Source organism: Neofelis nebulosa, chromosome 12 (assembly GCF_028018385.1).
Source record: "Neofelis nebulosa isolate mNeoNeb1 chromosome 12, mNeoNeb1.pri, whole genome shotgun sequence".
Taxonomy (NCBI): domain Eukaryota; kingdom Metazoa; phylum Chordata; class Mammalia; order Carnivora; family Felidae; genus Neofelis; species Neofelis nebulosa.
The window spans coordinates 1,603,819-1,629,427 of NC_080793.1; the positions used below are offsets into that span (position 1 = coordinate 1,603,819).

At 64.5% G+C, this 25,609-nt stretch overlaps 2 protein-coding genes and 1 long non-coding RNA gene across 4 annotated transcripts in view; all 3 read right to left on the reverse strand.

Annotated features, from left to right (window-relative positions):
• Positions 1–8,074: 8,074 nt before the first annotated feature.
• LHX3 (LIM homeobox 3) lies at positions 8,075–14,718 on the reverse strand. Its single transcript, XM_058693556.1, has 6 exons — positions 14,509–14,718; positions 12,148–12,319; positions 11,399–11,601; positions 10,668–10,819; positions 10,407–10,578; positions 8,075–9,551 (listed from the first exon to the last, which is right to left on the reverse strand). The coding sequence occupies exons 1-6, from the start codon at positions 14,600–14,602 to the stop codon at positions 9,133–9,135; spliced, it is 1,212 nt and encodes a 403-aa protein (XP_058549539.1). The 5' UTR covers positions 14,603–14,718; the 3' UTR covers positions 8,075–9,132.
• A 2,976-nt stretch (positions 14,719–17,694) lies between these two features.
• Positions 17,695–19,310, reverse strand: LOC131491064 (uncharacterized). Its single transcript, XR_009251286.1, has 2 exons — positions 18,541–19,310; positions 17,695–18,278 (listed from the first exon to the last, which is right to left on the reverse strand). It is a non-coding gene; the product is annotated as an uncharacterized LOC131491064 (long non-coding RNA).
• A 155-nt stretch (positions 19,311–19,465) lies between these two features.
• Positions 19,466–25,609, reverse strand: part of QSOX2 (quiescin sulfhydryl oxidase 2) — a 28,849-nt gene continuing 22,705 nt past the window's right edge. For both annotated transcript variants that reach the window (XM_058693533.1, XM_058693532.1), the window contains exons 10-12: positions 25,243–25,393; positions 22,529–22,717; positions 19,466–20,608 (exon numbers count right to left, since the gene is read on the reverse strand). In XM_058693533.1, coding sequence (XP_058549516.1) covers positions 20,061–20,608; positions 22,529–22,717; positions 25,243–25,393 — 888 coding nt within the window. In that variant the 3' untranslated portion in view covers positions 19,466–20,060. The remainder of the gene's footprint in view (positions 20,609–22,528; positions 22,718–25,242; positions 25,394–25,609) is intronic.

Genomic DNA, 25,609 nt, shown 5'->3' on the forward strand with positions numbered 1-25,609 from the left:
GACAGCCTGGGGCAGGGGGAGGGACAGCCTGGGGAGGGACAGCCTGGGAGGGACAGTCAGGGAGGGACAGCCTGGGGCAGGGGGAGGGACAGCCAGGGAGGGACAGCCTGGGACAGGGACAGGACCAACCCAGCTGGTATGGAAGGAAGCACCAGGCCCCCCGGGGACCCCAGCAGGTACCCTGGGCCCCTCCCTGCGGCCTCCTCACCCTGTGGCCTGCAGGCAGCGGGGACTGGAGGGACCCACACCACAGGGGTGGTGTCAGCACCGAGCAGCTGACCAGGGGGGCCCCTGGCAAAGTACCACACACAGGGTAGCTGAAAACGCCTGCATTCTTTCCCACCTGTGGAGGTCACAAGTCCCAAATCACGATGTGGGCAGGCTGGTTCCTCCCTCGGGCTCTGAGGCCTGGGTTCCACGCCTCCCCTGGTGGCCCTTGGCTTGTCCCCGAACCTCCTGTCTCTGCCTCTGTCCTCCTGAAGCCACATTCCCGTGTGTGTCCGTGTCTCAATTTCTCTCTCCCTCAGGACACCAGTCACTGGATTAGGACCCATCCCAACCCAGTGTGACCTCATCTCAACTTAATGACATGGCCCTTTCCACATAAGTCCCTGCGCATGGGCCCCCGGGGCTGGGACAAAGTTGCATTCGCAGCCGGGAAAGCGGGTGGCCAAGGACAGTGTGCTTCCAAACGTTCCTTGTTTTAAGCATTAAAAAAAGGTGACTCGAGGGGCACCCGGGTGGCTCAGTCAGTGGAGCGTCCGACTTCGGCTCAGGTCATGATCTCACGGTCTGCGAGTTCGAGCCCCGCGTCGGGCTCTGTGCTGACGGCTCGGAGCCCGGAGCCCGCTTCCGATTCTGTGTCTCCCTGTCTCTCTGCCCCTCCCCTGCTCACACTGTCTCTCTCTCTCAAAAATAAATAAATGTAAAAAAAAAAAAAAGATTATTCGGTGTAATTATTTTGGTGTTTCAAAAATCCGATTAACTTGAAAGTCTGTTTGCTAAGTTCTAAAGTTTAGTTTACTAATACGATTCAATTATGAAGCTTAGCAAACTCTCAGAACAATGTTAGGGAACTTATACCCCTCGATTCAGTTTTCTTAAACATTTGACCCAACCCACAGCCTCCAGCCTTGCGAGCTGCGTCACCTCAGCTGCCGGACGCAAAGGGAGGAGTCTCACAAGTCACGATGTGTCTAAACACGCACCAAGCGTAAAAACGGGGAGACCAGTCTTCTTGTTTTCCAGTGTGGCCCCCGAAGTTAATAAGAGATTAACCTAAAAGTTGAAATCAGTTAATTAAACATTTTACTTGGAATCACAGACTACTGGGCTGGAGTTATTTTGACCAAGACAAAAACAGGAAGCCGCGTATGCAGTCCCTTAATCCCACACGGTTCTACACTCTGAGTTAGCAACAAATAACATGGGTGGGGGCTGGAGGTAGCAGCCCCCCCACCGCTGCCCAGCTCTCCACCCCCCTCCACCCTGGGCCGGGAGCTCCTCTCATCCCCTGAAGTCAGGAGACAGCTCCGTTGAGAAATTCCTCAGAGGATTTGCTAAAGGACGGTGACAGGAGGCGGGCCAGCCAGGCCCCTTGGGGGAGGCGGGGCCGCGGCCCCTCCTGGACCCTCGTGGAGTGCCTGCCCACCAGCCTGTGGCCCACGCACAAAGGGCCAGATGGACGAGAGGACGGCCAGATGTAGGGGTGGGGGATGAGAGCCACCGGGCTGGGTGGGAGCCTGGACAGGCCTCTTCCCGGGGCACACCCCCTGGCGTTGGCCCCCAGCCCCATCGGATGCCCTCCAGCTCCTGGGGCCGATGGGGCAGAGATGGGCCGGGGGAAGGGGAGGGGTCCCCAGGGAGGGGCCCAGGGCAGCAGGACCCAGTGGCCTCTCAGGGACAGAGGCAGCCCCCACCAGCCGCCTGCCCGCCTTTCGGAGACCTGGTGGGGACCCACGCCGTCCTCCCTCTAGGCAGTGGCCCCACCACCAGCCCCGGGTTCTGACGCCTGACGTCACCGGAAGGACTGGGAGAGAAGCCACCCCCCTGAGTTACGACCCAACCGGCAGCAGCCGAGTCAACCTACCCTCCATCGGATTTCCTGCCTGCTTGTCGGTCTCTGCCCTGCCAGCCATATATCCAAACCCAACCCCCACGGGGCTTCATTTTAACTAATAGGACACTTAGTTTAATGAGGAGAGTTTGCATAAGAGGAACCTGCTAATTAAATTTTAAACCTTGTCATTCTGAAGATTAGCCAGAGCTCCGATGGAAACATTTGTCAGGGAGAGAGGAGCCGCTGCCCCTCCCCAAGGAAAGGCTTGATGGGGGTCTTGGCTGTAAACTACAGAGGGGTTTCTGGCTGAGGGAGCTGAGAAGGAATCTTCTGGAAGACCAGGAGATTCGCAGCACCAGGCCCTCTAAGGCGGCCCCCAGGATGGGCCTGGCTATGGGGGGCGGGGGGGCTGGCATTCTCCCAGGGAAACAGTCTGGGGGCTCCCGCCAAACTCCGCCCCAGGGTGCCAGGGCCCTGAGGCGGGGTGGCTGTGGACACAGCGACCTCAGGTTCCAGGAAGAGTGAGTACCACATGAGATGCCGGCACACGGTGGGGCTCCAGGGGCACTGTCCTTTCCGCCATCCCTCTCTAGGCCCTGCCAGCTGTCGTGGGGGGGAGGGGGACAGGAGGCCCCCGCGGCTCAGAGCTGGTGGCGGCTGGCCACCCGCCTCCTGTCCTCCAGGGAGGCCGAGGGGAGCCTCTCCAGAGTGCAGACTCCGCCCGCCCCGTCTGCAGCCGGCATTCTGCCAGCAGAGAAAAAAATGGGGGAGGGGGGCACGTGAAAAGGGCGTGTTCGCCGTGTCACCCTGGAACATCACGGGTCTTGACCCCTGCCCTTCCTGGAGTTCAAACAAAGCTGGTGGTCAGGGCGGGCTGGCCCTTGGGACAATGGTCAGGGGTCTCCGGGAGAGCTTTAGGCCGGGGGACAGGATGGAGCCGCTCTGTAGACGACCACCAGGCCGGCGGCCGGTGCGTCTGGGGGCTGGAGATGCCCTCTCTGCTCAGCCACCGGGTCAGACCTCCCCGGACACGGGCCCTTTCCCAGGGAGGGGGCACTGAGTCCCAGGCCAGCTGTGCTCATCGGGGGAGGGTCCCTCTGCCGCCAGGGCCGCCCCCCTGCACTGCCCGCTGGGCCCAGGGCGGTGTGGACTCTGCACGTCCCACCACGGCGGAGCCTCCCCGCCACCCAGCAGTGGGAGACCCCCCACGGGCACCGCTGGGTTTCCTTCTCTCCCCACCCCGCAGGTGACAGGCCCACGTGGTCAAATCGGCCGTGCCGCGGCGTGTGGCCCACGCCCTCTGTGCTCGGGGGCCGTTTCTGGCACCTCACAAGGCCGTCGTCAGCGGCCACGTCCTACACCCCATGCCCACGCGGCCCCGCGTCTTCCTGTGTCCGTGGCTGTCCCTGTTCTGGGCATTTCCTATAACGTGGATCATACAACACGTGGCCTTCTGTGTCCAGCTTCTTTCAGCCTCAGGCTGTTTCAAGGTCCGTGGAGCCGTGGCGCGTGTGGGCGAGTTGCTGTCTTCCCGGCTGGTGCTATGCCACGGCTGCCACGACAAGGACGGGCCCCCTTTTCCTATCGATTTATCACCTGATGGCCGTTGGGCTGTGTCCACATTTGGGCTGCTGTGCTGCCATGAACGTTCGTATTCGGGTGTCTGTTTGGGTTCCTGTTCTCAGCCCCTTGGGGGAGTGGAAATGCCAGGTGTCTGAGGAGTGGGGGGGGGCTGCTGTCCCCATGGTCTGCGGCCCCAGGTCCCCGGCAGCAGTACGCCAGGCCCCGGTCCCTCCGTGTCCTTGCCAGGACTTGCTGCTGTCCACTTTGCCCTGCTTGTAGCCGTCCCGTGGGGCTCCGGTGGCTTCTCACACTGCAGTTCTGACTCGATTTCCCTCGAGGTCCCTGGTGCGTGCCTCCTCCTGTGCTGTTGACTAGATCACCCTGTCACAGACGAGGAGCCACCTCTCAGCCCACAGCTGACGGACCATGGATGTGGGGGACAGGATGATGGTGGTCTCAGGTTTGGGGGCCCTCAGGGACAGGGGGCCCCTCAGGGATGGGGAGCCCTCAAGGATGGGGGACCCCTCAGGGACGGGGACCCCTCAAGGATGGGGACCTCCAGATTTGGGGACCCCTTAGGGACGGGGAGCCCTCAAGGATGGGGGACCCCCAGGGATGGGAACCCCTCAGGGACGGGGAACCCTCAAGGATGGGGGACTCTTCAGGGACAAGAGGCCTTCGGGGACAGGGGACCCTCAGGGGCAGGGGACCCTTCAGAGAGAGGGGACCCCTCTGCGACAGCGTCTCCTCTGGATTGGGGTCTTTCCAGACCAATCACCTTGAGTGCATGACCTCCCCCAGCAATCCCGCGCCCTGCCTCCGTCTCACCCACTGTTGGGGCCGACACGGGCTGGAGCGGGGCAGAAGGACATGAGACACTCCTGTGGTGGCCTGGGCCCCCCACGCCGGCACCTGGCTCAGAGGACACCTTGACCTGGGCGCTCGGATCCGAAGTGGGGAGGAGCCTGTGCACACAACCCCGCTTCCCTCACAGCCACCAAGACCTACAGGTTACAGGGCAGCCCGCCCATCCCCCCTCTCGGAGCAGCTCTGATGTGACACAGTCAGGGCCGCGGGCCAGGGGCTTTTTGACCCCCTGTGACAACCCAACAAGGTTCCCCGACCCAGACCCCCCGCGGCTCAGAGCCCTGTCCTCCCAGAGCGGGGGTTGCGTGCTCACGGTCACAGAGCCCCGAGTCTTGGGGATGCCGCGGGTCTGGCCGGGCTGTTTCCTCTGCGTGGGATTTGCCCTCCACACCTGAGAAGGTGGTTTAGGCGCTCACCGTCCCCACCTCTGCCCAGCCCTTCATCCGAGCCCGTAGCCTGTTCCCCTCGCAGTGACCCGGGAAGCCAGGGTGTGATGCTGTTGTGTGCGGGCTCAGAAAGGTTGAGCCACTGCCCGAGGTCACACAGCTTGGGAGGAGCCTGGGCCGGTTCACCCCGACCCTGGGCTCTGGTGCCTGGCTCTGCAAAACCCCTAAGGGCAGACGTGAGGGGCTTGGCAGGGAGCCGGGGGCACCACCACCCCCCTCCCCCGCCTTCTCCAGGAGCTGGCTCAGCCCCAGCTCCCCACGCAGGTGTCGGCGAGTGGGCCCCCACGGCGGCTCCCCTGGACGGTCTCTCAGGAGCGCATGGAACCGAGGGTTTGAGGGCTGTGCGCGCCCCTGGGGGCCTGTGGCCACCCCTCCAGGGGCGAGCCCCACGGCCACACCCACGGGCACACGCGCGTCCCTGACTCTGGGGAGTGCGGAACCCGAAGTTTTCCCTCAGGTTTGGCCTCGGGCCCCACGCACGCTCCGCCCGCGTGACAGCGGCTTCTTAGCGCCCCGTCTATTTTTGAATGCCAAGAGGGGGCTCCGCCGGTCAGGAGGGAATATCTTTATGGTAAAAAATGAGCCATGTTGCTTCATCTCCAAGAGGGGTGGGTTCTGCCACGTCGCCCAGGCAGACTGATGAAAATCCTGCTTCATGAAGCCGTGGCTCCCCCATTAATTAGGGGGAGGGGGCCCTCCGCACGGCCGCACACCTCGCCCACGGCCAAAAGCTTGTCAACATTTTCCACGAAGAATGAAAATGTGAATACCTTTCAGATTATTCAATGTCACCAAGGTATGGAGAAAGGTCGCAGTGCTGGGTGTCATTTATCTCGTTGCGGATTTAAAGAGCTTTTTTCTATTAAATTTCTTAAAATTAATGTTTTATGTTGCTCAGAGTAATTTGAACAATTATGGGCTTAAAGAATTGATCATTACAGCCCCTGGGATTTAGCGCTCCAGACTGATTCCTTTGAAAACCCACTGATTTATAGCCTTGCTACTCAAGCAGGCAAGTCCCCAGGGTTTGGACCCCAACCCCCTCCTGTCCACATCTGGGGGGCCGGTCCCCCAACAAGCCGGCCAGTCCTGCGGGGGGTGGGGTGGTGAGGAGGGAGGTGAAGCAGGGAGGGGAGCGGGTCTCAGGGAGGGAGATGTCCCTGCTTTGGGAATCATCCTTTGAGGTTCCCCCCTTGTGCAAATTTTATACTTAAGAGAAGACCCTTTATGTGTCGGCTGATGTTATCATTTACGCTATTCAGGTATTCACGCTTGATAATGTAATACATCGCTGGGTTCAGAAGTTAACAGGGGCGCCTGGGTGGTTCAGTCGGTTGAGCCTCGGACTCTTGATCTCAGCTCAGGTCTTGACCTCGGGGTTGTGAGTTCGAGCCCCGAGCTGGGCTCAGCGCTGCGCGTGGAGCCTGCTTCAGAAAGGAAAAAAGAAAAAAATAGTTAACAACCCTGCCCTTCCCCACAAAAAGCTTCGCGAGCTCCAGGGGGCCCCGAATCCGCGACAGGGCTCCCCCACCCCAGGGTCTGCCAGCCGGGCGGCTGCCTTCCTCCTCACCAGCAACGCGGGTCGTCCCGGGCAGGGCCCCCCTGGGCACCCCTCCCACCGCCGTGCCAGCCCCGGGCCGCCCCCACACCCACCCGGCTAATGGGCTTTGTGGTCCCGGGACGTGGGAGCTGTGGTTCTGCCCAGCTGGCGCTCTGCTCGGATGGGGATACCGAGGACGGGGAGGCTCCGCGGGGACGGGGCGGCTGTGGGTCTGATGGCCGAGCACATCTGCCAGGTGCCTGGGTATGTCTCACGTGTCCCCTCCGACACCCGCCAGGGTCTCCGCGCCCGGGCTGGACGGCCCCGGGGGTCTCGGGGGGAGGCCGCCCGCCCCCAGCTCCGTGGCACTGACTTGGCTCCGGGATTATCGACGCGCCGCCAGCTGGAGCGCGCTCGGCAGCAACTGCCAACAGGCGGAGGGCCCCGCGGGGCCACTTAGCACTTTATTAACCTGTCAGCGCCTAAAAGGTCCCGGGCGGCCTGGGGGAGGGGCTCGAGCAGGAGAGGGGGCGACTTGAGGATTTACGCCCGCCCCCTCGGGGCCACCAGGTCAGACAGCGCCGGCTCCTGTGCCACCGGGGCCCCCAGATCCCCACTCCGACCAGGCTTCTTTCTTCCCCGGGGGGGCTCCCTTTCCCCTCCAGGACCCCGCCCACCACCCCCTGGGTGGCCCTGACCTTTGAGCACCATCCTACCTGGCTAACCCAGAACCGCTCACACTTCCGGGTGCCACGCCTTTGCTCCGGGTAGCTGCCTCCGACCCTGCTGCCCTAGGCTGGCTCTTCCCTGCCCCACGCCCCCCACGGAATGGTTTCGGGGCCCCTGCGTCCTGCCCCAATCTTCTCCTGGTGCCTCCCCGTTCCCTGTCCCGGGGGCTGCCCTGTGGGGGCACGTGAGCCTGCGGCTGCCGGAACCTTCCTCCCAGGAACGCCGCTTCTCCTTCCCAGCGTCAACCCCTCTTCCCTGCACTGGATGCTCATCCGCCCCCCCTCCCCCGACCGCCCCGGTGCCCCAAATGCAGTGGAGGCCCACAGGGCCGGGTCGTGCCCTCCGGTGGCGCACCTGCCGGGCGAGGGGAGGCCCCAAGCGCACAGACCCTCTCCTTACATCTCCCTTGGAGGGGCTGCCTCCTCTGTCTCCACCTCGCAGGAGGGCTCAGAGGGGGCGGCTCACTTCCCCAGCATCACACAGCAAGTCACAGATGGCGAGGAGTGGAGCCCAAGTTGGCAAGACCCCCACGACCACGTGCCGTGCACCTCCTGACCAGCCGACTCCACACTGTCCTCACCACCGGTGCCGCTCCAGCTGTGAACACATTCCCGGGCCGCCCCAGCCCCTGTCTCTCCCAGGGACCGGGCCCCCAGCAACACCCCCCTCCCCCCCCCCCCCCCCCGCATTTCTCCCACGTCTCCTTCCGGTGCTCAGAAGTTTGGCCAAGATCCAGGGACAGAGAGGCCCAATGACACCAGGTGCCACCCCTGAGGAGGAGCTGCAGCTACTCCAACCGGCCTCCCCGTTTCCAGACAACTGCCCCCTCTGCCCCACACACCCCTAGCCCCACTCAACACACGGACCCTCTAGACCATAACCGACAAATTTATTGAAGTCTTGGAAAGAGCTGATGGTCAAAGAGTAAATAAAAACACGGGACGTCCACAGAACCAACAGGCAGCTTGGGATGCACGTTTGTGGGGATAGCTGGGCCTCACCCGCGGCCGGCCTGTGAGTCTGGGGCGGGCGGCTACACGCTGTCGGGGGCGGAGGAGGCGCCCGATCCTCAGGCAGTTAGAGCGGCTCCCAGAGGGAGAGCCGCAGGCTGTTTGGCAACGGAAATCGGTGGGCTGGGCGTGGCCTGGACGCTGAGGGCCTGGGGGCGGCTGTGACAGGGAGGGAGGTCCCCACGGCCTTAAAGGTTGTTCGTGGAGAAGAAGGGCGCCCGGGAGTGGCATCTCTTCGGAGGGGCAGTGGAGTCAAGAACAGAAAGATCCAGAGCCAGCTGCCCCAGGGAAGAGGGGAGAGGAGGCTCCTGGGAAGGTGGGGGCTGGGGTCAGGGAGGCTCCCAGAGGGACCAGGAAGGACACAGGCGTGGTCCCCCCCTCGGCCACCTCCTGCCTGGAGAGAGGAGACCGACCCATCTCCGACCTCACGCGGGGCTACACAGCTCAGACAGATGGAGCTTGGGAAATAAAAGCACGGTTCGTACTATTTTCTTGGTTTTAGAAAGAGAAGCGTCTTCCCGCCTGAGGACGGTGTGGAGCGAGGCCCGGAGTGAAGGCCCAGCCTGGGCGGGTGATGGCTCGGGTCTAGAAACAGCAAGCGTCCAGTTAATTGGTCCATAAAGGGAGGAATCTGCTTACAAAACAAGGCTCGCTGGGCGGCCGCGGGCGGGCCGGCCCCGGGTCCAGGGAGGAGGACGCCCTCTGCGCCCGAGGGAGGGGCTGCGGGGTGTGGCCCTCTCTCGAGGCCCTCATCCTGTCCCCCCACTGCTGCCAGTGGCACCTGCATCCCGCGGAGGTCCAGGACTTCGGGAAAGGAGGGCCGTGCGGCTCCAGGCCACCCAGCCGGGGGTGGGGGGTGGGGCGGCACCGCAGCCCTCACCCCTCGTGGCCGGCGCTCAGGGGAGCCGGGGGCCTCGGTCAGAACTGAGCGTGGTCCACCTCGTCCAGCCAGGAGGCAGGGCTGGCAGGGAAGTCGGGGTAGCCCCCGCTGCTCCCCGTGGACAGGTCAGAGCTGGGTCCGTTTCCTGCCAGCACCCTCATGGGCGGGGGCCCACCTGGGGCCCCTGCGGGCACCAGGCCCAAGCCGGCATCCGGGTAGACTAAGCTGGAGAGAAGGGGTTGGGGGCCAGGGAGGCTCTGCAAGGCAGCTGGGGACGGGGGGACACCGTAAGGGCTGCCGGGCCGCAGCTCGCGGTACTGCTCCGGGCCGGCCAGGCCTCCGTGCTCCAGCGGGAAGCTGCCCGGGGCTCCCGCGGGCCTGCCCAGGGCTGGGGTGGGCTCCCCCAGGCTGCTGTAGAGGCCGCTGGCAGGGCCCATTTCGGCCATGGACGGCTCATCTGCAACGGAAGTGGATTGTGCAGCTCAGGGCCCGCCCTCCTCCCCCTCCTGCCCTCAGTGCCCCTCCCCCAGCAGTGGCCGGCCCGCCTCTTCTGCACTTAGAACTCCTGCTGCCCTCGGCCCCCGTGCTTGTGCAGCTCAATCCCACCCAGCATCTGAGGAACGGTGGGATCCCCTGGGGGGAGCAAAACCAGTCAAAACCCAGAGTTGCAGGACAGCCCCCGAGACGGCTTTGGGAAAGGTAGCACAGACTCCACTAATCCCATTTTGCAGACAGCTCAACTGAGGCTCAGAGAGGCAGCGTGACTCATTGCCCAAGGTCACAGTGCAGCCAAAGAGAATCTCTTGCAGAAACTGAGGACGGGCACCAAGGGGTAAGAAAGAGGTCTCCCTGGCACCGAGACTGAGACAATCAGACCCCACAGAGGAGGGTGCTCAGACCCCACAGAGGAGGGTGGGCTCCCCCCCCCCCTCCAAACAGCCAAGACTTTTCATCACTTACCCCAGAACTGTGCTGCCCACTTTCCTAAAAAAATCATTGCAAGGGCCAGGAACCAGAGGGTTGGCCTGGACCCTTTCCCCATGAGAAAGCCTGCTGTGGGACACGTGGCCCACGGGGCTGTCCCCCCCACCCCCCACCCCGCCCAGGGGAGAAGCTGAGCAGCGCCCCAGGGGCCAAACCCCACGGCTGGGGGACGGTGGGGGCCAGGGTCCATCAACGGTCCCCTAGCGAGGAAGTTCAGTTTGCGGGCTCCTGGCGCCCAGTGGGCCCAGGTGCGGTGGGACTCCCGGGCTGCGGCTCCCGGGGATGCGGGGGCTCCGGCGCCCCGGGGGGCGGGGCGGCCCGCCGTTACCGGTGAAGGAGACGTCGGCGTCGCTGTCCTGCCCCTCCTCCTGGACGCTGTCCTTGTCGGACTTGGAGCCGCCGCGGGCGCGCTTCATGTTGCGGAAATACTGGCCCCAGCGCTGCCGGCCGGCGTCCTTCTTGAGTCGCTTTTCCTTGGCGCGGCGGTTCTGGAACCACACCTGCGGGGCGGGGGCGGGGTGGGGGTGATGAGCGGCCTGGCGGCGGGGAGCGGAGGGGTTGGGGGCGCGGCCGGGCGCGGGGCGCTGACCTGCACGACGCGCATGTCCAGGCCGGTCTCCGACGAGAGCTGCTCGCGCACGTGGCGCGCGGGCTTGGGCGACGTGTTGTAGGCGCTCTTCAGCGTCTCCAGCTGCTTGGCCGTGATGGTCGTGCGCGGCCGCTTGGCCGTGGCCTCCGCCTCTGCACCGCGAGGGCTGGGGTGAGGCCGGGCGCCTTGGCCGCCCGACGCACCCCACCGCCCCCCCCCCCCCCCCCAGACCCCGCCAGGGCGCGGGGACCCCGGGGAAGACGCGGCTGGCGCGCGTCCGGGCCCGGGCGGAGGGGCGGCTGCGCCGCGACCTGGGCCGCAAGGAGGAACGCGCGGCCCCCGCCGGCCCGCGCCTCCCACCTCCCACCTCCCACCTCCCCTCCTCCCGGTTGCTCTTTGTTCCGAGACTGTGCGTAAGGCCGGATCCTCGCGGTCAAGGGTTCGGGGCGGTAACTCAGACCAGGGGTGATAATCCACCCAATCCAGACCAGCCTCCCTGCATCCGCGAGTGAGGAGGCCGCTGAGACCCCGGCCGCTCTGTGAACTGTCCCCACCCGGCTCCAGCCCCAGTCCCCACCCCAGGCCTGCCGGGAAGGCGCTTAAGTTCGCGTCCCCGCGCGAGCGCGCGCCGGCGGGCGCTGGACGTGGGGATCCCTCCGCGCCCCGACCCGACCGGCGCCAGCCTCTTTTTGCAGACGGGGACAGGAGGGTGGGTGGACCCGCCCACTGACCGCGCTGCTTGGCCGTCTCGTAATCCGCCTTGCACACGAGCCGGCTGTCTTCCATGAGGTAGAACTCGTCGCCCGTGGCCAGCTGCCGCTTGCACACGACGCAGGCGAAGCAGTGCAGGTGGTACACGAAATCCTGGGCGCGGCGCACCACCTGCGTGGGCGGGATGCCCAGCTGGCACGCGGCGCACTTGGTCCCGAACCGCCTGCGGGACGCACAGGGCGCGGCTCAGCGCGGCGTTTGGCGGCTCCTTCGCCCGGAGCGGGTTGGAGAGCGGCGAGCGGGGCGCCGCGCTGGGCGGTTCAGGAGGGAGGCTCACCCCGGCCCTGCCCCTAAATCACCGGCCCGGCAGCCTCGGCGGAGCCGCACAAAATACCGAGAAGGGACCCGGGGGCCCTGGGGGCCGGGTCAGGAAGCTGGATCCGTGGGCCAGGTCTCTTAGACCCCCGAGGCTTGTGCCTGGAAAGCACCCCCTCCCGAGCATTAAGGACAAAAACAAGACCAGAGTTAAGAGGGAGTAGATCCAATCGAGTTCTGCAAACCTGGGTTATCTTTTGAACGACTGTTCCCATGATTTACAAAATTAATTACCTGGGAAAAATTAGGCGCCCGGCCTCGCAGGCCGGGGCTGCGGTGGAACTGCCCCAAACCCTGCCCCTGCCCCCTCCCCACATGGGTGGCGGGAGGGGCCGACCTGGGGGAGCAGACTTCCCCCCCTGCCCTCCCCGCGGGGGGGCTCGGCCGCGCTCACTTGAAGAAGTCGTCCTTGCAGTAGACGCTCTCTCCGCGGCTGAAGCAGCGCTCGGCCAGGGGCGCGTGGCAGTCGCTGCACCTCAGACACTTGCTGTGCCAGTGGCGGTCCAGCGCCTTGAGGATGAAGCGGTCCAGGATGTGCTGGTCACAGCCGGCACACAGCGGGATCTCTGCAGGCCGAGGATCCGCCACGGTCAGGGGTGCCGCCCGGAGAGAGAGCGTGGGAGTCACCTTCCCGCTCCAGCCTCCGGGGCCGGCCGGGGCTGCCAAGGGACACCCCCTTCCCCGCAACCCCTCTTCCCCAGCTGGCACGAGTGGCTGCTTGGCCTGCCAAGCGTAGCGAGTGCCCAGCACCAAAGTCCAGAGCCGGGCCCACGGTTAAAATTGGGGGAAACTGAAAACGGTTTAGAAGTGTGCCCTCGAGCAGGAAGGGGCCCAGGCCGCCCCGTTAGGCCAGACACCGTCGATTGCAAAGTGTTCCCAGTTAGCACGAAGGGTGCACGTTGAGCTCAAATGAAAATCCCGCCCTAGGGGCTCTCTCCGTCACCAGGAGGCAAGGCATGGTCGTGGGGCACCCACCACCCAACCCCCATCATTATTTTGCACAATTAAATATCATTGCAGCTGGAGATTGCTTGTTTCAGCGTGGCCACCCAGCCCCGTGGCCCTGTCTGCAGGCACCAACGCGAACACTGGTGTCCTGGTCATCTTTGGGAACCCTGGGGGGTACTTATGCATGGGCTGGACAAATGCATCCTGGTCACCAGACTCAATCGCCGGTGCCTGACAAGAGTTGCTGGGACACTTGGTCCTGCTGCCCCGGGACGGCAGGCCTCTGGGGGAGCCAGGCTGGGGAAACTCTGGAGTGGCCTGCGGGAGCCACTGGCCCATAAGGGGCTTTGCAGGGTGCCCGTGGGGTGAGTGTCCCTGTTGATTTAGAAAAGGTCTTCCGAAGAGGAGAGCCAGCGGCAGGACTGGAACCAGTGCAAACACCGTGCCCACCTCGCGGTGCCCTCCTGGCCAGCCGCCGGCCCCTCCCGCTCCAGGCCGGCCCGCAGTGCGTGGGGGACCAGAGAAGGGCCTCCCTCCCGAAAGAACCGGATCCACCTCCGTCCGCAGCGACGGGAAACTCCAAACGGACGCGATCCCGCGTCGGGCCAAACCGCGGCCCCAGGTGCAGGAGCGCGGGCATCCGCCGCGCGTCCCGGGCCCCCCTCGCGGGCCTCCAGGGCAGCCGGCCCACAGCTGGTGGCCGGCCGGGCCCGCGCCGCGCGGATTCAGCACCGCGGCCCGGACAGCGCCCGGCCGAGCTCGGCCCCCCGCCCCCCTCCAGCCCGGCCCCGCGTCCTGCAAAAGCCGCTCCCGCCGCGCGCCCCTCGCGCTCCCCGCCAAGCCTTGCGACCCCGGCCTTACGCTGCATGGCGGCTCCAGCCTCGGCGGGGTCTCCTACCCTCAGCACCCGCGGGGCCCAGCGGAGCCTCGGCCCGGCCGCCCGCTCCCGGCCAGCTCTCCTGAGCGATCGCGTTCGGAGCCCGCCTCCCCTCCCTCCCTCTCCCTCCTCCCTCCCACCCCTTCCTCCCAGCCCCTGCGGCCAACCCCTCCCAGGAACCGTCGGAAAAATAAATAAATAAATAAATAAGTAGGGGACGGATGAGCCTCCCCCCCACCCCCCCAGCCTGGATGTAACCTGTTTCCCACCTGCTCCGTCCCTGCCACTCCCCGCCGGCCCAGGCCCGCCTCCGTCTCCTTCCCGTGGTCTCCCGGGCCAGAGAACGTTTGCCGATGGCCCTCCTCTGGAAGCAATGCACAGGGGAGCGGGGGGCAAGGCTGGTGCCACCGGGAAGCTGGACCGGGAGGCTGGGTCTTTCCTGTAGACGGGTCCTGAGAACCGTCTGGAGCCGGCCAGTCAGCAGGTGCGTATGGGTGCAGACAAGATCCCCGCCAGGAGCGACCTGCCAGCGGGCTCCAGCTCTACCCCCTGGCCCCTGCCTCTCTCTCTCTACCCCCCCCCCCCTCCGCCCCGAAAGTGTGGAGGGTCTGGGTGGGGTCGGCCCTCTCGGGGATCCTCTTGCCCCGTGGTCATGGAGCTGCGCGGTCCTATCCACTTACTCTCCTGATAAGGGAGAGGGTTTGCTAAATCGGTCCTGGGACCCCTGGGACTCTCCGGCCTGAGCAGTGCGGCGCTGCGACCACGCAGCCGACAACACAGCTCCAGGGGCCCCCACGCTAACTCGCTGCTGGGGCCCTTGCACCCGTGCCCTCCCCGGTCCCCTGTCTGCCGCCACCTCCGTGGCCAGGCCCGGAAAGGAGCGAGGACCCCCGGCTGTCCCCGGGGCGGCCGCCCAGCCTGGGCACCCACCTCGGCGCAGGTCCTCTCTCCGCGCCAGCAGCGCCAACAGCAGGTCGCCGCCCGCCGACTCGCGGCCGGGGCCCAGCTCCCCGCGCGCCTCCATGGGACCCGTCTCCTGGCGCCGCTGCTCTCCCGCCCCGAACTTTCCCGGGGCCCGGCGAGGCCACGGCTTCGGTGGCCCCAGGCTGGTGTCCGAGCTGTTCCCCGCGCTGCTGGGCGCCGCGCCCGCGGGCCGCCCTGGGGCCCGGAGCCTCAGGCCGCGCGGAGGGCGGAGCGGCCGGGGGGCGGGGCCGCGACGCGGGGCGGGGGCGGGGCCGGGGTGGGGGGCGGGGGGGTCGCTGAGACGCGCCCCAGCAGTCCGCCGGCTCTGCGCGCCTTTGCGCGGGGACTCCGGGTGCCCGGGCGCCCCCCGAGTGCCCGGCCCGAAGGCGGGGACAGTCACGGGAGGAGCCGGGCCAGGGCTGCCCGCGGGCGCTTGCCCCGGTCCCGCAGCTAACCTGCCCGGAGCCGCGGGCTGAGGCCTGGGCTCCGGCGTGCACGCTCGCGGGTAGGCTCGGGGTCCGGGGAGGGCGGTCCCGGAAGGAGCCGAGTCCTACCGCCGCTCGAGAGACGGGGCTGGGAGGCTTGGTGACAACGTCTGGCCGGCAAGAACGCGACCCGAGACCCAGCGAGGACGAGTGTGGAGCCAAAAGGCTCTCAGCCAAGCCACCAGGAGCCAGACAGGACCTCAGACCTCCCCGCTCTGACCAGCTTCTGAGTCCCACCCTGAGAACCGCCACCAGAATGGGCGCGGAGAAGAAGGGCGATTCCCGGCAGGTACACCCGGTGTCCTCGGCCTGGACACGCGACCGAGACTCAGGTCAGGAAGGACAGAGCTGGGAAAGTCGGGGTCCGCCCTCACTTTCCTCCTCACCCACAGCGCCCCAGCTTGCCCAGAATGCGGGTCCCACACTTAATTTTCCAATATCCTGCCCCCGGTCCAATAGTTAAGACACAGCAGTGTGGGGCCATTGCGGGCTGGGGCTGGTGAGGGCAGGCACCCCAGGCAGTGCTGGGGAGCGGCGGGGTTCATGCCAGCCTTCAGGTCCCTCCACCTGGGACTGGCAGTGGGCAGTCCCACGCTCCTTCTCCTGGCCTCCAGTTGCCGGGTCTGCTGTGTGCTTCAACAAGGGGACCAGCCTGGAAGGATGTGGGCAGGACACAGCGCCTCCCAGATCCCAGCAGACCCGAAGTCTCACGGTTTTGAGCGAAGGCTCATATGACACTTGTTACCCAGAGGACAGGGCAAGGGTGCACACGCTGGGGAGCCGAGTGGGTGCTGTGGGGTGTCGCCTGTTGAGTGTCAGCTGCTTGCAGAGGCCTGCCTAGAGGGACCGAGTGTGGTTCGAGGGGGGAAGGGGCAAGCAGACAGCGGGTCCGGGAGGTGGCGGCCCCACACGCTCAGCATCTGGCCAGCCTGCCGGCAATGCCTCCATTATTTCACGACGTCCATGGCAATCTAGTGGCCCTTAGGGAGGGTGGTTCAGGCGGGAGATCCAGCCCAGGGGTCCCAGTTCTGCACTGTTGGGCGGTTAGGAGGTCTGTGTGGGACAGCTGAGGGGCGTGGAGTCTGGAGGAAATTGGCGCCCCTCACTCTGCCCTATCCCTTCCGCCCCAGCAGCGCCTGCAGGGCCCCTTCTGTTCTCTGCTGTCCTGGGCCCCTTCCTCCCCGCTGTCCCTCTGCCTGACTCTGCCACCCTCCTTGCCGTTTCTCCCCTTGTGGGTGCTCTTGCTCGGGCTGGAGGCCAAGGGGCTCACGGGGGTCTGACGGCAGCGGCCCCGGGGGCCCCGGGCCGGTCTCTGTCTCTACCCAGCTCGGTTTCCAGCAGCATGGCGACCCCCAGGCTGAAGATGAGGCCCGAGTGGCCCCGGGCAGCCCTCCTCCCTCCTCCTCTGCCACCCCGGGGGAGGGCTCGGGGCTCCCCGAGGACCCGGGAGCCTCGGAACGGCGAGCCTGTGGCGCGCGGTGTGGCCAGGCGGGAGACTCTGGGCCCGGGCGCTGTCCGCGGTGCTGAAGGAGGCGCGCGGCTGCCCACCTCCCCACCTCCCCACCTCCCCACCTCCCCAGGCCCCCTGTCCCCCACCCCTCCCCACGTCCTCTAACTCCGCCCACCACCCTCTTCCCCCAGCCCTCCTCCCCACCATCCCACCTCCCTAGGTCCTCTGTCCTTGCACCAACCTCCCCCCTGCCCTGCCCATTTCCCTACCTCCCCAGGCCCTTGTCCCCCACCCCCTACCCCCACTCCGCCTGCCTTTCCCCCAGCCCCTCCTCCTCACTTCCCCACCTCCCTAGGTCTCTGGTCTCTCCACCAGCTCCCCCACCCTCCCCCAGATTCCTCCTTACCCACTTCCTCTCCTCAGGCTCCAGGCCACACCCCCACCGCCCCAGGACCCCCAGTCCCTCAGCCAGGCTTATCCCCTCCCCACGGCCCCTCCCTTTGCCGCTGCAGGCAGCTTCTTCTGCCGGCTCTGCCCTGAGCTCCAGGCCAGCCCAGAGGCTCGGGGATTTGAAGTAAGTGGGCGGTCCACCCTGCCCTGCGTGGCAGAGTCCAGGACTCGGCAGGTGGCCCCTCCAGCCCCACCGGCCTCCAGCCCAGGCCCCCATGAGTCCCTGGCTCCAGGTGTGGCTCAGCAATTGGCTGTTGCTGCTGGCCTGAGGAACCTGTTGCATTCACAACCTCTTGCCCAGATCTCCTGCTGGCAGGCCCCCCACCCCACGCCCCCAGCAAAAGAAAAGGTGGAGGCAGGAGAAGAAATCAAAACAGTTCAGACTCGGAGGCAACAAACAGGTGCCTGGGGGCTCCCTTCTCCCAGGGTTCCTCAGAGGCTCCCTTAACCGGGGCGCCCCTGGGTGCCCTAAGTCCTGCCATTCACATGGGTCTCGGCTGTTGTCCCATCTCAGTCCATCTGCCTGCCGTGTGACTTGAACCAAAACCGCTGTCCCGCGGGCCGCTCCCAGCTAGATCGGCCCCAGGAAGATAATCCATAATTCATCTTCCGGTTTTCACCTTCCACCTCAGCGTCTGGTTCAGTACAAGAGGCTCTGGAATTTCAGGTGTCCGGTCCACAAACTCCGGAAGGGAAGGAGGGCTCCCTTCTGCACCCCGACTCCTATCACTGTTCCAGGGAGCTCACAGTTTCGAAAGAATTACAATCTTCTCAAATGTCAGATTTATTTATTTAAAAAATGTGCACGGTATAGTCCACTTAAATACAAAACGTTCACTTTCCTTGCAGGTAAGAAATTCCAGACATTTCCATGTCAATTAGCTTCTTTTTAATCAAAATCCCTCCATGAAAAATAAATACCCATTTAAATTACCGAACTAGTCAATTCATTAGTCTCAATACTTACAGCTTTAGAAAACAGACCTTGAACCTTGCCTAAACGTAGTGCCCGCTTCTGAGCAGGCCACATGAGGCGCCCACGGGACACGCGTCCGGGGCCGTCTCGGCAAACCACCTCTCCCGGACTGCCCGCGGACTACTGGAAGCCTGGCCCCTCAGGGAGCCTCAAACTTGTCCCTCAAACGGTGGTGACCTCGACTGCGATGTCGTGAGGGGCCCTAGAGCCAGTCTTGCCTTTCCAACGGGTTTCGTGGAGCTTCTGGCAGTGGTCGCGTCCTGCCACCTGGTGCCGGTTCACACCGCGTGAGGAAACTCACTCGGGGCAGGAAAAAGCATCTGACGTGAACCAAAAGGCAGTTTAGTTAACGGTGCTAAGTGTTTCCCTTCGGATTCTGTGCGTAAATCTGCCCGATTTTTTATTTATTTATTTATTTTTTTATTTTTAAATTTTTTTTTTTCAACCTTTTTTTATTTATTTTTGGGACAGAGAGAGACAGAGCATGAATGGGGGAGGGGCAGAGAGAGAGGGAGACACAGAATCGGAAACAGGCTCCAGGCTCCGAGCCATCAGCCCGGAGCCTGACGCGGGGCTCGAACTCACGGACCGCGAGATCGTGACCTGGCTGAAGTCGGACGCTTAACCGACTGCGCCACCCAGGCGCCCCACTGCCCGATTTTTTAAATGAAAGGAAACAATACGGGGTCCTCAGGAACCCAAGCACACGACCACGTACGAAACACACAGGCTTCTGGGGGTTAAAAAAGTGTCAAACAGAAAGAAAGCTCTGATGGCCGCCCAGGGAGGGCCCAGCTCCACCGGCCTCGAGGCCGTGGCCGTGAGATCCCACTGCCCCCAGCCTGCGGCGCCCGAACAGGTACAGGCCGGTGGCCGACTGTGGTTAGTAAACACAGAGCACACGCTAGGCAGAGTGGGAAAGACTAGAACCTCACGGACACGAGAGCACAGACACATCTGAGTTCGTGGGACAGACCGACAGTCACAAAGGATCTCGACGAGAACGGCACAGTCCGTTCTGTCCGCTGACGTCTTCAGAGGCAAACTTACCTCTAAATCACTTGGGTTTTACGAATAATGTGCTAAAATCATCAAACGGTAAAAAAGTCAATCACCAAAACCTGGGGCACCGGGGCCCTGTGCCAGGACCCTTCATAAAACAGCTTCAGGGGGATGAAATTTGGCCTTAAAGATGCTGAGGACAGCACAGACCACCTCCGGGGGGCCACCGCGCGTCACCGTCTCGCCGGGCCCTCGGGTCCTACCCTCTCAGGTCACCGGCAGATCCTGCAGGTGCCGCCCCATGTGACACAGAGGGTGAGGGGCTCGTTCCCCTGCGGACTCCCCTCCGGAGGAGCGTGTCCCCCCCCCCCCCCCCCCCCCGCCCCCCAGGGGCTCCGCCCTCGGCGCCATGGGACGGGCCGTTTGCTGTCCTGCCACCATCGTGTCCCCAGCCTCCGCTCCACACGGCCAGGGGGGTGTTTCTCGCGATGCAGCAACGCCACGAACCCTCCTCCTCCCTCCCCTCTTTCTCCAGACTCTGCATCTGCAGAAAAAGGTGCCGAAGAAGTCGTCCCTTTGGCTGTGAGCGGCTTCAGCAGAAACAACCAAGCAGCTGAAAAGCGCAGACACAAGCGAACCTCCGAGGACCCGACCGGCTTCGAGAGGCGGCCGGGGGTGGGGTGCGCTGGCGGCCGAGCTCCCTCTCTGCTCCGGCCGGCCGCGGCTGGTGGCAAGACACTGCCCGGTGGCCTCCCGGTGCAGGGAAGGGCTTGGCCGTGCTCCAAACCCCAAGCCAGGGTGCAGGACGCGACGTGCGTCTAGAAACCCAGGGTGAAGGCAGGCGGGAAGAATTCTGTTCGTTTGGCCTGGACTCCCACTCGTGTCTTCAGATCTAGAAGGGTAAAAATACAGATGTCTTTTTGCCGTCGGATCTGTAGAGGCGTCCAGGGAGGACCCCCGGACAGCAGTCAGCCCCACAAACAGCGGCCCGTCCTCGGCAGGAAAACCATTCGTTGAACGAGGACCTGGGGCCCGAGACGCCATCTGATATGAAACCAGGTCTGATGTGTTTATAAAATCCCTGATCGTCATCGTTAAAGCTGCAGGTGTCGCGGTGGGGCTGTTTCTCAAGGCGCTTCTGTGGTCCCGCTCGGTTCTACACGGACGGGCGGTGATGTCTGACCTTCCATCGCTTGGAGCGCACCCGGAAGAAGAAGTACATCATCATCAGGAACAGGGACGAGGCCACGTACAGCACGACGCAGAGGCTCATGTCCAGGCTGGAGAAGCCCATCCCGAGGAAGGGCACGACCGCCTCTGCCTCCCTGCGGCCCTCAGCCCAGCTCACGCTCTGGAGTCTCCCGTCCAGGCCGAGCTGTGAGCCCTCGGACAGGCGGGGTCTGGGAGGCAGCACGCTGGGTGGACGGGCACTCTCGGCACGCGGGTCCCCCCGAGGCTTCTCTGGGGAAGCGTGGCCCCTCTCGCGCTCCCCGCCCCCGGGCGGGCCGCCTCCGTCGCTGGCGTCTCCCTGGTCCTCGGCGTACGTGTCCACGAGGTTGCCGCTGCCGTAGTGCTGCTTCAGAAACAGGAGCACCTGACCCTCGTTCCAGCTGTGCAGGCCCTTAACTTCCTCATGGCAGGCTGGGCAGAGGTCCGGGCTGGGCCACGGAACCTTCGGAAACTTGGGGTCCTCACTCAGATGGCCTAGGAGGGGAAAGAGAGCGACAGTCGAGGTGCCTCCTGATGACCTGACCCGTGCCCTGACCGGGCCCGTGCCCCCCGCGAACCCTTCCCCCGTCCCCCCACGTCCACTGTGACCTCCCATCGCTCCTGCACGGGCGCCTGCCCCCCTCCCCCCCCCCCCCCCCCCCCGGTACCCGGTATAAATGTCGCATCTCCCCTGGCGCCCCCGGCAGGCCCTGGTACCCACGATGGTGGGAAAGCTCCACGCCTGGCCAGGCCTGCCCCCGCCCGCAGCTACTCTGCCCCCCGAGACCCCGAGGCCCCCACGTGATCCGCTGCGTGTCCCACCCGCACCCGTACGCCTGCCCCGGATGCCGGCGGTGCGGACGGCTCCAAGGTGCTTCAGGCGTGTGCAGCCCCCGCCCCCGCCCCTCCCCAAACCCCAAGAGGATCTCCGAAAACGACTCTGGGCGTGAGGCCCACCGGCGACAGGGAAACCTGGCTGCCTGTGTGCAGAAAACCTGGCAGAGCCCGCTCCCGGTTCTGCTCCAGACGCGACACCAGTGGGGCGAGCCCTTCCCCTCCACACGTGCAAACGTGCGGTCACAAAACGGAACCACGCGGCACGGCTTTACCTGCACGCGCCCTCTGGCCGGCACGGGCTCCACGCGGTAAATGAACATGAACCCGCCCCGCGTGCCGACGCCTACGCGGTGCCCGGACGCGTGTCAGCGCCACACGTGCGCGCGAGGCCGCGGGTCGGCCGGCCCCGGGCCTCTGCCAGACGGACACGAGGACCACACGGGCCGCGAGCACAGCAAGAGTGGCACACGGCGCCCTCGGCTCCCGGACTCCCCCGCCCTGCGGCCCTGCCGGTGCTTCTGCAAGTAAACGTGGACGAAACGCCTCCGCCTCATGGCCTCATGGGTCTGAAGCAACGGAGACCCTCTCCTCTGCCCGCAGGCACGGGCGGGAGGGCGTGCGGACCACGGGGGCCCAGCCACCCTGCCGGGGACCGACACATGCTCACATTACAGACACGGGGAGGTCCGGGCAGGTCTTGGGGCCTCCAGGGAGCCCAGGTCCCAATCCGGAGGCCGGAGGTGGGACCGGGGAGCATGGGCGGGGGGTGGGGGGGTGGGGGCGGCTACAGAACCCAGGAGGGACGCGATGACTCAGGGGGCGCGCAGGGCTCCTGGAGCAGGGCGGGCCCGACACGCAGAGGCGTGGGGGCTCTGAACCAGGGCCGCGGGGGACACGCCTTGCCCTGCAGCTGACGGCCACGGGCAAACCCCGGCAAACACACAGGCGCTGTGGCCGCACGACCAGAGCCACAGCGGTCAGCTCTGAGCGCAAAGAAAAACCAATTTTCTTTAGTGCTTTAGTTATAATATGTTTTATAATGCGGTGGATTAAACAAAAACCAATAGTTTAGTGGAATTTTCTCTTCATCTCTATTAAGACTTATTTGTCAGTGGAATTATTTTTAAGCCTAATTTTAATCTGCCACTGATTTGGGAACAGTTTGAATTACTTAACTCTGAAAAAATACATGCACCCTATTTGGTCTTGGAACAAAACTGCTGCGAGGGGTTTGCTCCCTGTCTGAGAGCAGATTGTAATCGCACAAACACCGTTTACTGACAAGTGATCACGATCCACGACTGCCAGCGCCACACGTCCTCGGGGGCCTGGCGGTGACCCCAGGGGGAGGCGGCGTGTCAGTTTCCATGCAGCCCAGGAGCCCCAGAAGGGGGAGAACCGTCTGGAAAGCCAAGGACGCTGGCAGCCTAGAGGGGCGGTCACCCCTGGCAATCCCCGGGGCAGCCAGCACGGTGGCAGAGGTCAGGTGTCATCGGTACGTGTGCGGCAGGACGCGCTCTGGGGGCCCAGGCGTGCAGCCACACTCACACCGGCCACCCCGCTGTGGCTTCTGCTCACCTGCCAGGCGGTTGTTCACGAAGTTATGTTTCTTCCAAAGCCAGAGGATCGCCTGGTCTGCGGTTTTGACGGAACCCATGGACTCTCTCGCCAGCTCCTCAAAGTGCTCAGCGCACTCCTTACAGCCGAAGAAGGTGCGAATGTACCTCCTGATGCTCTGCAGCACTGCCTGTGGGTCCCCCTCGAGACCTGCAGCGAGAGAGGGGACACGCACCGGCAGCCCTGTGGGGTGTGTCCCAGGGTTTCCGCTGGAACCCTGGGCTCGGGCGGGTAGGGAGCCTGAGCCCAGACGCCTTCCGAGCCAGAAGGAGCGGCCCTGTGCCCGGGGCGGGGTGGGGCGGGGCTGCCCCGAACACGCAGGACGCGCCCCGGGACGCGCCCCGGCACCCAGGACAATGAGCCAGACCTTCCGGGGGCTGCGGGCTGGCTGAGCCTGCCGGCGAGGGGCGCCCCGGCATTTCCCTAAAGACGTTCCGGGAACAACACGCTCGCTCCAGGAAACAACCCCCCCCCCCCGCCCCCCCCCCCCGACAGCAGAAGGAAACAGCCGCACCTCACTGAGATGAGGACCCCTCACGTCAGCAAGAGGGGGGCGGGCATGAGGCTGGCACCCGCGGTTCCCTTCAGGCAACTAATACGGGGATTGAGCCAACAAACAAGACTGGGATTAGAACAGATTAAATGTCGGCATTAAAAGAAATGCAGCAAAATAATTGAAAAAAAAAAAAAAAAGACACGCTTCTGAGACCGAATCCGTCTTAATCAACAGCAGGCCCTCGCGGGTGAGCCCTTCCTTCGCTGCTAGTTGTGGTTCTGGGTGGGAGGGCCCGGCCTCGGCCCAGGTCCCCACATCTGTCGTCAGCCTCGCCGGCCTTGCCGAGAGAAGGCCCCCGCTGAGTGCACGGCCACTTTCTCCTCCGCTCGGCGTGTCCCCGAGGGCGGCGGGTGGCGTGCAGGGTGGGACGGTGGGCACGCGGGAAGGACCCCCGATGGCCGGCTCGCCTGCCCGCCTCTCCCCGGCCGCCAGCTGCCGCCCATCACTGGGTAATCCTCCTTCCCTCTCCCCGCCGAACTGCCGCGCGGCTGGCCACCCTAATCTTCAGAGTGGACGAGGACCATAAACCCTACCTGTGGGGGATTAGAGAGCGCGGCGGCTTTTTAGTCGATGGGCTTTAAACAGGCACGAAGGAGAGGAAAAACCTTCCAAGACCTAATCCGGCGGGGTCCATCTGACCCAGTTCTTTGCGTGTGACATGAGGCCCGCTCCTCGGGTACGGCCTGTTCGTGCCCCGGAGATCTTTCTGACCACGTGCACTGTCGCTCGGCCGCCGTTCCGCCGCGGCACTGGGGCCGGTGCCGGGAGCCCCCGCGTAGCCCCCTGGACGGCCCGTCAGCAGGCGCACTCCCCACCTCCCCCAGCAAGGTCCAAGGCCACCGCGAGGAGAGCCAGGGTGGTAGGGGTTCGCAGACCGCACACGCCCCCTGCAACCTGACTTTGCCGCCTCCCTGGCGCCGGGAGGACTCTCCCCCACCGTGGACCTGGGCGGGACAACAGGATGCGACAGAAGCGATGCCGTGTGCCGGCTCGCCCGGGCCCCGAGGTCCTTCCTGAGCGGGGCCCACGCGGGAGCTGGGGCCGCCCACGCTGCCGAGCCACAGGATCCCAAGCAAACAAAAGGGTGTTTCTTCCAAGCCCCAGCGTTTGCTTTAGGCTGTCACGCAGCAAAAGAGAACCAGAAGCTTACGGCCTTATTGGAAAGAGTGTCGGGCGTGTGAGTCACAGCCTCTGCTCGATACAAACAGCGAAGCCGCCTCACTGAACCAACAGCTAGAGAAGGCAGGCCGTCGACCCCATGGCCACCAGCAGCCCGCTTCGCAGGGGAAGTGCACACGCAGCCCGGCCCAAGGTGGATAAAACAGCCCAGCCCAGTTTTCGGTGTCTTGTGCAGGGCACAAAACACGACCATGCTTTCCTGATAATCAAAGTTATTCAAGCCAAGTCAGTCTTTGGTGGTTTCTAACCTCTGGTGCAGGCGGCCTCAGAGCTGTGTCACAGCCCCCCACCCCCAGGCAGGCTGGGCTGGCGCCTCACCGCCCACCCAGGGAACACAGATGGGAAGGACACCACGCCGAGGAGGGCGCCCTCTCCCCCTGGCCGGCCCACGAGGCCGGCTGCCACACGGTGAGGAACGAGCGAGGCCCAGGACCAGCCACCACCCCTCCAGCGAGCTGGGGAAGGGTCCCTTCCGAGTGGAGACTTCAGGTGAGACCCCAGCCTGAGCCGACACTGGGCCCACAGGCCAGGGAGAGGACCCCGGCCAAACCACGTCTGAGCTCCTGACCCACAGACACTCTGAGATGAAACTAAGCTGCTAAGCGGCAGGGTCGTTACCCAGCAAGAGACAACAAACACACGTCTCCAAATAGGTTTCACGGACGCTCATACTCTTTGAAGCAGAAAAATGAGGGGTTTGCCCTGCAGAGGAATTCCTGGCCAGTGTGCTCTCACTCTTGGATTTATTTCCTGTGGCTCAGCCGTGCACAGGCTGGTCTCTGGGGCACCGAGCACCCACCCGGGGACTGGGCAGAAGGTGTGGAGAGAAGCTCCCCAACCCCCCTCTGGAGCAGGGGACCCCCGGGCAGCCCCGGTGACGTGTGGCCTTGCATACAACCTCTCACGATGCCAGGCAGGCACCGGCACGGGGACGGCTTACCTGTGCCATCCAGCGCTTCTGGATGGGCCCCAGCTTGGACGGTCAAAGTGTGGAACAGTTTCCAGAGAGCACACGTGTAACCCCTGAATTCTGGTCGGCTTCCTTGACATCCAACCCACTTTATGTGATTAATAAGGAATATTCCAGAAATCTGGGGCGGGGGGGGGGGGGGAGGTGGGTAGAAGAAGAGATAATTGAATAGTTAAAATTAAGACAGTTGATGAGCGTCCTCTGCTTTGATTGGGTGGTGGTTACACAGACTGTATGTTTATTAAAACTTCACCAACTGCACATCTGAGCACGTTGTGTGTTTAAATTCAGCAGCAAACACGTGAGACAGCACAGTGTCTACACCACGAAAGGAGGT

Bases quoted from the DNA above. Each gene is read 5' to 3' on its own strand.
- LHX3 (XM_058693556.1), bottom strand. From the start codon at position 14,602: ATGGAGGCGCGCGGGGAGCTGGGCCCCGGCCGCGAGTCGGCGGGCGGC. The intron at 12,320-14,508 runs GTGGGTGCCCAG...CTCGGCCTGCAG, and splicing joins GAGAGAGGACCTGCGCCGAG to AGATCCCGCTGTGTGCCGGC. The intron at 10,579-10,667 runs GTCAGCGCCCCG...CCCGCCCCGCAG, and splicing joins TGGACATGCGCGTCGTGCAG to GTGTGGTTCCAGAACCGCCG.